This window comes from Capricornis sumatraensis, chromosome 7 (assembly GCF_032405125.1).
Source record: "Capricornis sumatraensis isolate serow.1 chromosome 7, serow.2, whole genome shotgun sequence".
In the NCBI taxonomy this organism is placed as follows: Eukaryota; Metazoa; Chordata; class Mammalia; order Artiodactyla; family Bovidae; genus Capricornis; species Capricornis sumatraensis.
The window spans coordinates 99657526-99668737 of NC_091075.1; the positions used below are offsets into that span (position 1 = coordinate 99657526).

Here is an 11212-nt window from a genome sequence, read left to right on the forward strand (position 1 = left end):
CAGGAGATTGTATGTAAACCAACCCCAGGCATCGCGTCACTAGTTTCTTTTCATTGAATTCTAGGCATAAACTTAAGATTTTCTTGATTTCTTCCGTAGTTAGTTATAGTGCAGAGAAAATGATCAGATTTAACTGAAGCCCTGGTTTGGTCCTAGTAGGTTTGATCCTAGTAAGTGAATCAACAAACCAGGTCTTATTATAACATTTTATCATTTTGTGCTCTTTGTTCTCACATGCAACATGCCTCTCGGTTTAAGTTTCAGCTTTAGTGATACAGGAAAGCTGTTGTAAACTTATTAATTATAATCCACTGTTTTTTAGGAATCATTCATTTCAGTCCCAAAGCCTAGGATTCTTTAATTTGTGATGGTGCTCGGAGCACATGGTAGCTGGGGAAAGTTGGTCTGCTAGTTTTCAGGTATCGTGTAAGGGATCTCGTCACAGATTTCGTGTTGTTGATGACTTTTAAAGGCTGAAGAGGACTCCCACCTGGATGGGGCTGTCCCGATCCCAGCAGCCTCTGGTAGCGGGGCGGACGACCCGCGGTGGATGATCCAGGCCGTGGTGGATAACGTGTACTGGCAGATGTCCCTGGACCGGAAGACCACGGCGCTGAAGCAGCTGCAGGGCCACATGTGGAGGGCGGCGTTCAAGGCTGGGCACATGAAGGCAGAGTGCGTAGCTCCCCAAGAGACTCTCAACGCTCCCTCCACCCCCTAAAGCGAATGCACTTTCCACTAGTTCTCTCTCTCAGTGCAAGTTGCACGACTTGCAAAGTAGCTAAAAAATCAGCATTCTTTTTACTCCAATGAGTGAGTGTGTTATTTTTTTTTTCCCAAAGCTGGGATAAATTTAGTTCACCCAGCTAAATTGCCCGGGCCTATATCTGGCTTGGTGTGGTGGTTGGAAACTTTAACCCCAGGCTTAGAAAATGGCGACTCCCTTGAGCTCAGTCATACCTGATCCTTGGGGTATGAGTGACAGCGCCGTTGGGTGCTTCCCGGGACTGTGAGGATTACCTGCTTCTGCTCTGTTGGAGAAGCGAGATGCTGTGAAATGATGCACCTGCCACCACGAGGTTCCTCAGTCAGCAGTGCCACTTTTCTGCAGACCCTGGGGTCAGAGCACTCCTGCCGGAGGAGCCTCGTGAGTCCTGAACTGCTAGGGGAGTCTTAGTAAGTCACATCTATTAGGATTTTAGGGCATTGCCTGATGTAAAGCCTACGATCCAAGACGGTTACTAGCTGCTTATATTTCTTTTTTCTGTTGATTGAGATGCCATTCCTTTAGGTGCTTTACAAGGTGGCTTCCACCTTTCAAGGATGCTTGAGAATTTCAGGATAGGCCAGTGATGTGGAAGTCAACATCAGTCAGTTCACATTGTAAAACACCCAGAGGAGTGGAGCCAGGAGACCATGTCACAGGAGTCAGCCCTGCCTTCTCGCAGAGTTAGTTCCTTAATTATAAAACCAAGAGCTTGAAATAAATCAGCTTAGACTTCTAAGCCCTGCTCTGGAGCAATATCAGTCTGTAGATTGAACATAGAATAGTCCTGCCTCTGAGTGAAAAGTAACATACGAAGTAACTCACAATTATGGGAACTGGTTTTGAACTAAATCGTTGATCCCTTTCTGTCAGTTTGTGTAATATATTGAGTTGTGTTTCATCCAGCAGACGACTTCTCTGACATTTTCCAGGTGATCCTTTATAACAGACTGGTTCCACCTCCCAAGTTTCTTGTGCTTCTCTCTTCACCCATTTCCTCTGATGTTCCCTCCCTGAACAGAACAGAGAATTGGTGAACAAGTTAGTGTCAGGACCCAGAAAACCAGACACAGCGCTTTGCTGATTAGCAAATGTGAGGCGGTACATGTCTCTTAACTGATTTGTTCCATAATTTTTTCCTGTAGAGTAAAACTTCAAGTTTTCTTAGTTCTCAAGAAATGTAGTTCTGTTTTCTAGCTAATCGAAGACAAATAGCTTTGAGTCCTCCAATTTTTTTTTTTTTTTTTAGTTGTTGGACTACAGATCTTTCTAAAAGTATTTCTGTGCTTTCTTAAGGCACACTGGACATGACCTTTTCTAGTCATGAACTAATCAAAGATTACACAGCAGTACAATATTACTCTTTTTTGCTTTTTTGAATTCCTTAGGACTTCAGACACTTGCTTTCTTATTTTATCTCTCTGTCCATAATCACTTTTTACTGTCATTAGGGTGACTGTGTGTCAAAAACCGTTCCCCTTTCCACTGAAACTGCTTCTAATCTGTGACTGTGGCACTCTGGGGACACGCTCATGACATCTGCAGGAGCTCACAGCCTCGTGGAGTGCTTTCCCTGGTGTCCATTTGTACACAAATAGAGAAACTCGTGGCAGCTGTGTGACTGGTTTTCATCCGGCTGGAATAACCTCTTGCTGCACTTTGCCTCCGTGTTCTTCCCCCTAGGTTCTTTGAAGACGTGGTTCCGGCTGTCAGGAAGTGGCGAGAGGCTGGAATGAAGGTATATGTCTATTCTTCAGGGAGTGTGGAGGCGCAGAAACTATTATTTGGGCATTCTACAGAGGGGGACATTCTTGAGGTAGGTGGCCCGATTACTTTGTTTTTTGGACACCGTCAAAGCATAAAAAGAGTGACTCTGAGTGCTACAGTTAGAAACTAAGTCAGCATTAGGTGATTGCCTTTACATATGCGGTACAAGTTGGAAAAAGTGGAAAAAACGGGGAATACATTATGGAAGGGTGAACTGTAGTCATGGTCCCAGGCTTTGTACCACTTTGTAAGAAGTTCTTACACTTAGCTGCCTGTAAGGAACCTGGGAAGTTTGTTAAGGATGTAGATCCCTGGGCCCCACTTCGTGGCACATCTTCACTCAGAAGGTCTGGGGTGAGGGTCATGCGTGTGCATTTAAAAATATCCACCCCACGTGATTCTGGTGACTAGAATTAAAACTAGCTATATGTATCCACATATGTATATAGATCGACCTATCTAGCTATATATCCATCCACATACACGTTTATTTATTGCAGCTAGATAAGACCTCTGAGTTAGCTTATAAACCAGCTATCTTGTCATTATTAGAAAATTGTCAGCCCAGAGGAAGGGAAACCGATGGCTTTTGGTTGTTGAAGGTGTCAGGTAAGATGTATGATCAGTTCAGTTCAGTTCAGTCGCTCAGTCGTGTCCGACTCTCTTGGACACCATCAATTGCAGCACGCCAGGCCTCCCTGTCCATCGCCAGCTCCAAGAGTTCACTCAGACTCATGTCCATCGAGTCATTGATGCCATCCAGCCATCTCATCGTCTTCGTCCCCTTCTCCTCCTGCCCCCAATCCCTCCCAGCATCAGAGTCTTTTCCAATGAGTCAACTCTTTGCATGAGGTGGCCAAAGTACTGGAGTTTCAGCTTCAGCGTCATTCCTTCCAAAGAAATCCCAGGGCTGATCTCCTTCAGAATGGACTGGTTGGATCTCCTTTGTGGTGGTGGTGTAGTCGCTAAGTCATGTCCAGCTCTGGTGACCCCGTGTGGGGTAGCCCGCCAGACTCGTCTGTCCGTGGGATTTCCAGGAAAGAAATACTGGAGTGGGTTGCCATTTCCTTCTCCAGGGAATCTTCCTGACCCTGGGTCTCAGAAAAGGGCACACAGACTTCTTGAGTGCCTGAGAGGACACGGTGGTTTCATTTGTTTCCAGTACTTTGGAGACAGATTTTATTTTAGCAGAATCCTCATTCTTCTCGAAGAGAACTGGCCATGTTATTGCACAAAATAACTTAAGGCCACCTATGAACGCTTCTTGTACCTGAGAAAGGCCTGGCTACCTTTTCTTTCCCACTGTTTCTGCGCCCCCTGGTGGACAGGATGGTCATTAGGAAAGGGAAAGAAATGCTGAGTAACTGAATACAGGCCAAACTTAATGTTACCCAATGATTTACTCAGCTAGCTATTTTTTTTTAAATAAATATTTATTGACCCTTTACCATATGCAGAGAAAGATTTGGCTTTGGAGATTGTCACAGTCTCATTTTACCTTCCTTCTTTTCATCTTAGTTCTAAATCAAATATTAAATGCTTTCATTGATAAAACCCTTTCATTGTTAGGTAACTAGTCTCCTCTGAATACAAATTTAAGCTTCTTTTCTGCTATCTCTGATAAAACAATCAGGTCATAGGAGACAGGACATAATAATTACCTACTAGGTTCAGTAGTGAATATTCTCCACTTGCTCATTGTGAGACAGACTTGAGAAAGAAAATACACAAAACCATTCTTAACTTGAAAAATCATAATATTAATACACCTTAATTTCTCTGAGTGATTGTTTTTAGTTTGAGCGTTTTTAGTTAGGCTTATCTTTAGTTTGTGTAAAGTTCTGAAAATATTCAAGAGATCACATTATATAATGCGTGTGTACTCAGTCATATCCAGCTCTTTGTGACCCCATGGACTGTAGCCCACCAGACTTTTCTGTCCATGGGATTTCCCAGGCAAGAATACTGGAGCAGGTTGCCATTTCCTCCTCCAGGGGATCTTTCTGACCCAGGGACCGAACCTGCAGTTCCTTCATTGGCAGGTGGATTCCTTGCCAGTGAGCTACCTGGGAAGCCTGCCACTATTACTGCTCAAAAATGCTAGATAAAATACTGGGTTGGATATAATTTCAAAATGTCTTATTTAGAAAATCAGAGTTTCTTGGAAGTAAGATAACAGCTTACTAATCATTATGGCAGGTTAGAGAAATCCGTTCATGCTGGCATCAAAAGGACAATGTGGAGAACCTTTTCATCAGAGGTGAAACCCAGTCCATAGGTTGTTTGAGTGCATATAGTATTATAATGGTAGAAAGTAGGGCATATAGCGGAGAAGGCAATGGCACCCCACTCCAGTACTGCTGCCTGGAAAATCCCATGGACAGAGGAGCCTGGAAGGCTGCAGTCCATGGGGTTGCTGAGGGTCGGACATGACTGAGTGACTTCACTTTCATTTTTCACTTTCATGCATTGGAGAAGGAAATGGCAACCCACTCCAGTGTTCTTGCCTGGAGAATCCCAGGGACGGGGGAACCTGGTGGGCTGCCGTCTCTGGGGTCGCACAGAGTTGGACACGACTGAAGTAACTTAGCAGCAGCAGCAGCAGGACATATATTTGTAAAAGACTTTGGATATAAAATTGAAAATGAAAGAAAGCTGAAAAGATTACAGAATGATCTTACATACATTGAATCAGTAGTTTTCTTCTTCCAGATGTTTATTTCTATAAAACCTTACTTTATTTTTCATAGCCTCGACAAAGTCCTCTAGGAAGTAGACCTACAGGGAATATTTCTTGAGTGGATGAAGTGACTATGATTGTTGAGTATTTCAAAGAAAAGGGATGAGAACCAGAGGGGCTGGGTTGCACACGTGCTCATAGCATCTTTGTTTCTCCTCCTGTGTGTTCAGCTTGTGGATGGTCACTTTGATACCAAGATTGGACACAAAGTGGAGAGTGAGAGTTACCGAAAGATCGCCAGCAGCATTGGCTGTTCAACCAACAACATCTTGTTTCTGACGGATGTTTCCCGAGGTGAGTAATCTGACTTCTTGCATTGCACACTCCAGGGTGGGAGCTGAGCCTGGCACTGGGAACACTTTGCCTTCATAAAGAAGGTTTCCATGGAGAGCCATGAGAAATGAGACAGGTCTCTAAAGGAAGCAGTGCAAGTAGATGCTTACAGACAAGACTTGCCCGGTGGTGATCTTGGTAAGAGATGTAATGTAAACGGTCATTGACCTGTGTCAAGTCCCACGTGGACAATGACGACTCAGCTTGGTTGAGAATCTGGGTTGCTGGTCAAGAGGACTGTGCTTGAGGCAGGGGTGCTTGGGAACTGTGCTTGGAAACTCGGGGTGCATGGAAGGCAGCGCCTCTGCTGCTGAGTGAATGCATCTGAGGAGGGGAGTGTGGAGCACTGTTTCTCTGGGAGGTGACAGTCCTTTCACAGAAGGTGGGAACATAGAAGAGACAGCTCTGCCCCATTTACTCTTAGTGCTTAGAGTGAAAGTTTGTGAGTCGCTCAGTCATGTCCAACTCTTTGCGACCCTATGGACTGACTGTAGCCTGCCGGGCTCCTCTCTATCCATGGGGATTCTTCAGGCAAGAATATTGGAGTGGCTTGCCATTCCCTTCTCTAGAGGATTTTCCCGATCCACGGATCAAGCCCAGATCTCTTGCATTGCAGGCAGATTTTTCACCATCTGAGCCATGAAGGAAGCCTGTCACTGTTTAATTAATGCACTCTGTTGCTCTGTTTCCCACCGGTTGAGAAACTACTGGGGATTCTTATTATAGCAGATCTGAATTCCAGAGAGCGTGTTTCAGATTCTTGCCCTGTCTGCCCGTCTCTGGCCGCAGGCCTGAGTCCCGTCTCTACTCCTCCCCTGTTTGCACGTGGATTTTACGTCCGCGTGCAGCGCCGCCGCTCTTGCCAGTTTTCCTTCCTTGAAATTTCCTCACACTCTGTGCAGAGGAGTCATTTGTTAAATTGCAGGTCCTAATTCAGTAGTTGCACATCGAGGACCTGAGTCATTGCATTTTAAACAAGCTTCTAGGTGATTGCCACACTGCTGGTCTGGGGACCACTCAGAGCGGTAGTGCTCTGGAGCAGGAGTTGATAGTAGTGTTCTGTAAAGGGCCAGACAGTAAATATTTTAGGCTTTGCAGGCCATGCCGCTACTCAACTCTGGTCTTCGAAGTGCAGAAGCAGCCATAGGCAGTACAGAAGTGAGTGGGCCTGGCTGTTTCCAGTAAAACTATTTACAGTAACAAGCGGTAGGCCATCATTTGCTGACCTGTGTTCTAGAGCATAGACCATAGAGGCTGACACACGATTTCAAACTGTAGCTCTGCCTCTGGCTAGCTCTCAGTTTTCGTATCTGTAGAATGGGGATGGTCATATAGTGCTAATTACCTAAGGGCTGTTGGAAGGATTAAGACGGGAACGGAAGCTCCATGAAGACAAGACCTTCGTTTTGTTCCTGTTTCTGGTCTTAGCATAGTACCTGGCACATAGTAGCTGCTAATTTAATGTAAGGTATTAGCTATTATCTTTCAGATAGAAACGAAAGGAGGAGGGGATTGTAACCCAGGACATGTTGGAGATAGTAGCCCATGCAATGTGTAGCTTACTTGGTTTCATTTGACTAGTCCTGTTTGTTTGTTTGTTTGTTTGGGTCTTTGTTGCTTTACTTGGGCTTCCTCTAGTGGCGGCGAGTGGGGGCTACTCTAGTTACGTGCGCGGGCTTCTCACTGCAGGAGCTTCTCGTTGCAGAGCACCAGCTCTAGCGTGTACAGGCTCAGTAGCCGTGGCATACGGGCTTAGCTGCCCTGCGCCATGTGGAATCTTCCTGGATCAGGGATCAAATCCATGGCCCCTGCATTGACAGGCAGATTCTTGACCACTGGACCACCAGGGAAGTTCTGACTAGTCCTGTTTTTATTTCTACCCATCCATGCTGTGGGCGTCCTTGGTGGGTCAGATGGTAGAGAATCTGCCTGCCATGTGAGAGACCTGGGTTCAGTCCCTGGTTGGGGAAGATCCCCTGGAAGAGGGCATGGCGACCCACTGCAGTGTTCTTGCCTGGAGAATCCCCATGGACAAAGGAGCCTGGTGGGCTGTGGGGTTGGAAGGAGTCGGATATGACTGAGTGACTAAGCATACCCATGCTGTCACTGATCTTAAAGCACTCTTAGTCCACTGAGAAGAGAGACAGCAGGTAATACGTGTCAGGTCAGATTATCCTGTGCATGCGTAGTCGCCTCAGTCATGTCCAACTTTTGGCGACCTTATGGACTGTAGCCCTCCAGACTCCTCTGTCCATCGGATTCTCCAGGCAAGAATAGTGGAGTGAGCTGCCGTTTCCTGCTCCAGGGAATCTTCCCAACCCAGGGATCGGACCCACGTCTCTAATGTCTCCTGCATTGGCAGGTGGGTTCTTTACCACTAGCGCCACTTGAGATGTCCCTCATATTGTCCTGATGGAACTAAATACTAGGAGCACCTAGGATGCTCTAATACAGATGGTGGTGGCTCTAGAAGATAGAATACTTCTACTTCTCTTTGAGCTGAATTTCAAAGAGAAGGAATCCGCCAGGCAAAAATGGTGGGCAGTCTAGCCAGGGGTTAGGACGTCTTTGGGCTCCAGGTATAAGTAGGTATTTTAGCCTGATTAGATCCTGGGGTTCCATTTGTCCCATATCTGTTTAACTGGAATTACTCCTGACAGCCTGTCCTCTGGGAAACAGCTCAGGTCTCTGGAGGACTGATGGAAGGGAATGGAAGAAAGCTGTTGGCAGGACATGGCTCTGTCTTTGTGCGTTCATAAGCACTTAGTAAAGCTCAGAAGTCTAGGAGACACCATCCTCCTGGTCTGTCAGTGCAGTTACGTATTTGAAAAAAATGTTTTATGGAAAAATTTAAAGCTATTTAAAACAATAATTCCACCCCCATGTGCCTATTCTTCTTCTTCTTTTTTTCTTTTTTTTAAGATTATTTAGTTATTTGGCTGTGTTGGGACTTAGTTGCAGCATGTGGGATTTAGCTCCCTAGCCAGGGATCGAACCCTGGCCCCCTGCACTGGGAGCTCGGAGGCTTAGCCACTGGACCTCCAGGGAAGTCCCCGTGTGCCTGTTTTTTAGCTTCAACAATTACAGAATTTGGACCAGATTTCTTTCTTTTTTTAAGATTTTTTTTTTTTTGAGATGAACTTTTTTTTTTTAAGTGAGTCTTTGTTGAATTTCTTAACTATATTGCTTCAGTTTTATTGTGTTGGTGTTTTTGGCCACAAGGCATGTGAGATCTTAGCTTCCTGACCGAGGATCGAACCCCCTCCATTGGAAGGCAAAGTCTTAACCCCTGGACCATTAGGGAAGTCCCGAGACTTGTTTCTTGCATTCCCCCCTCCCTCTGATCGCTTTGAAGCAAATCCCAAGCATCCTGTCCTGCTGTTTCCGACACGTCTTTTGCTTCTCGCAGAGGCCGGCGCTGCTGAGGAGGCGGACGTGCATGTAGCTGTGGTGGTAAGACCAGGCAACGCAGGGCTAACTGATGACGAGAAGACCCACTTCAGCCTCATCACCTCCTTCAGTGAGCTGTGCCTGCCCTCCTCAGCCTAGAGGAGGGACCCGAGGGAGACCAGACTGTCTCCACAGCGTCGTCCCTGTCGTCTGGTTTCATTCTAATGGTGAAAGGCATCTGCTTGAAAAATACAGATAAACACACACGGAAGGTTTGTTAAGTGTGTGCATGTTCAAATTTCCTTCCACAAGCACATAGTGGAAAAAAGAATCTCAGTTCAGTGAAAAGGAGACTTATTTTAAAGATGCTCTATGTGTAGGCATTGTTTGGGACCACAACTCTAACCCTTATGCAGGGCGACGTATAGTTGAGAGAAGAAGTTATGACTGAACAGGTCAAATGTGTTAATGTTTATTAAGTCATGGATCAAAATAGATTGGTTTGAGTGGTTTCTCAGAACCCTTGTTATTTTGAAACTAGAAGTATTTCAAAGACATTCCTAATAATAATCTACTTCCCCTTTTAAATTGTGAGTTTAAGATTACAACAACCTAATTTGAAACCATTAATCTCTCTGTTTACAAATGACAGAGCTATTTGTTATTTGTTTCTGCTCCAGAAGAGAGCAGAGTTGGGAAAGAAAATGCATGTGAGTCTTGATTAACCAAGTGTTTATTACTTAAGAAACTTGCTGATCACTGTGGTACCCATAGCAAGCAGTTGTCTTACCAGTGGAAAAGATGCACTAATGTAACAGCTAAAATAGAAATGTGCTTCCTAAGGTTTAACCAAACAGCCCTAATCCTGCCCGTTGTTACAGATTTCAGAGATGCCCAGCTAACTACTTCTTAGCACAGTTTGAGAACAGATGTTAATTCCTGTTTACTCTTAAAAAATAAATGGTTTACTGAAATTTGTCCAAAAGACCTAGAGCCCTGATATCTAATATGAAATGGATACAAGAAATGTAAATTTTATAACAGCTTTATTTATCCTGGTTCAGCCTAATGGGATGTCATGTCAGTTTCATGTGATTAATAAAAGCATTTTCTTCTTCACTCAGTTTTATGGAAGCTTGCTTACTGCCAGAAGCAGAAAAGTAGCTGAAGAGAGACTGGATAAATAAGAATTTTAGTTTAGCTTTTGCTTTAATTTTGAGTATGTGTTTGTGATATGGGTGTTTATGCGTGTATGCATTTTAATGGAATGCCAGTAGAAAATCATTGACTATTATTTGAGATATATATATATATGTAACCTTGCTGCTGCTGCTGCTGCTGCTAAGTCGCTTCAGTCATGTCTGACTCTGTGCGACCCCATAGACGGCAGCCCACCAGGCTCCCCCGTCCCTGGGATTCTCTAGGCAAGAACACCGGAGTGGGTTGCCATTTCCTTCTCCAGTGCATAAAAATGAAAAGTGAAAGTGAAGTCACTCAGTTGTGTCTGACTGCTAGCAACCCCATGGACTGCAGCCCACCAGGCTCCTCCGTCCATGGGATTTTCCAGGCAAGAGTACTGGAGTGGGGTGCCATTGCCTTCTCCGATATGTAACCTTAGTAGTTATTATTTCATTTGGATAGTAAACATTCAAGAAATAAGTGGATTTCTTAAGATATTTGAGAATCTTATGTTTGAGGTACATAAGATAATGCTTGAAGGAGGCAACTGTTCTCCTAATAAATCAAGAAAAATGAATGAATTCTGGAGTAATAATTTTATAGGCTTGCAAATAGGAGAGGACAGGGAACATAAAAGGTTTTATGTCAATAGTTTCTATGTTGTAGTAGCTAGTTAAGAAATCTAAGGACTGTGAAGATATTATTGTTCAGTCGCTCAGTCATGTCCGACTCTGCGACCCCCTGAACTGCAGCATGCCAGGCTTCCCTGTCCTTCAGCATCTCCTGGACTACGTTCAAACTTGTGTCCATTGAGTCAGTAATGCCATCCAACTATCTCATCCTCTGTCGTCCCCTTCTCCTCTTGCCTTCAGTCTTTCCCAGCATCAGGGTCTTTGCAAGATATGTGAAGATATAGAAGAGTTACTGCTATAAGTAAATCTTAGAAATGGGAGTAATTTGTAAGTGTTAGTAAAGCCGCAAATGGTAATTCAAGGATGAACTTCATACAGATTCTGAAAAAGCTTAGAGAAGACAAA

General features: G+C 44.6%; 1 protein-coding gene across 3 annotated transcripts in view; it reads left to right on the forward strand.

The window, feature by feature from the left end:
- The window catches only part of ENOPH1 (enolase-phosphatase 1), a 36448-nt gene extending 26389 nt beyond the window's left edge, over window positions 1–10059 (forward strand). For all 3 annotated transcript variants that reach the window (XM_068975267.1, XM_068975268.1, XM_068975269.1), the window contains exons 3-6: window positions 473–675; window positions 2450–2582; window positions 5444–5567; window positions 9016–10059. In XM_068975267.1, the coding sequence (XP_068831368.1) occupies window positions 473–675; window positions 2450–2582; window positions 5444–5567; window positions 9016–9155 (600 nt within the window). In that variant the 3' untranslated portion in view covers window positions 9156–10059. The remainder of the gene's footprint in view (window positions 1–472; window positions 676–2449; window positions 2583–5443; window positions 5568–9015) is intronic.
- Window positions 10060–11212: the final 1153 nt, after the last annotated feature.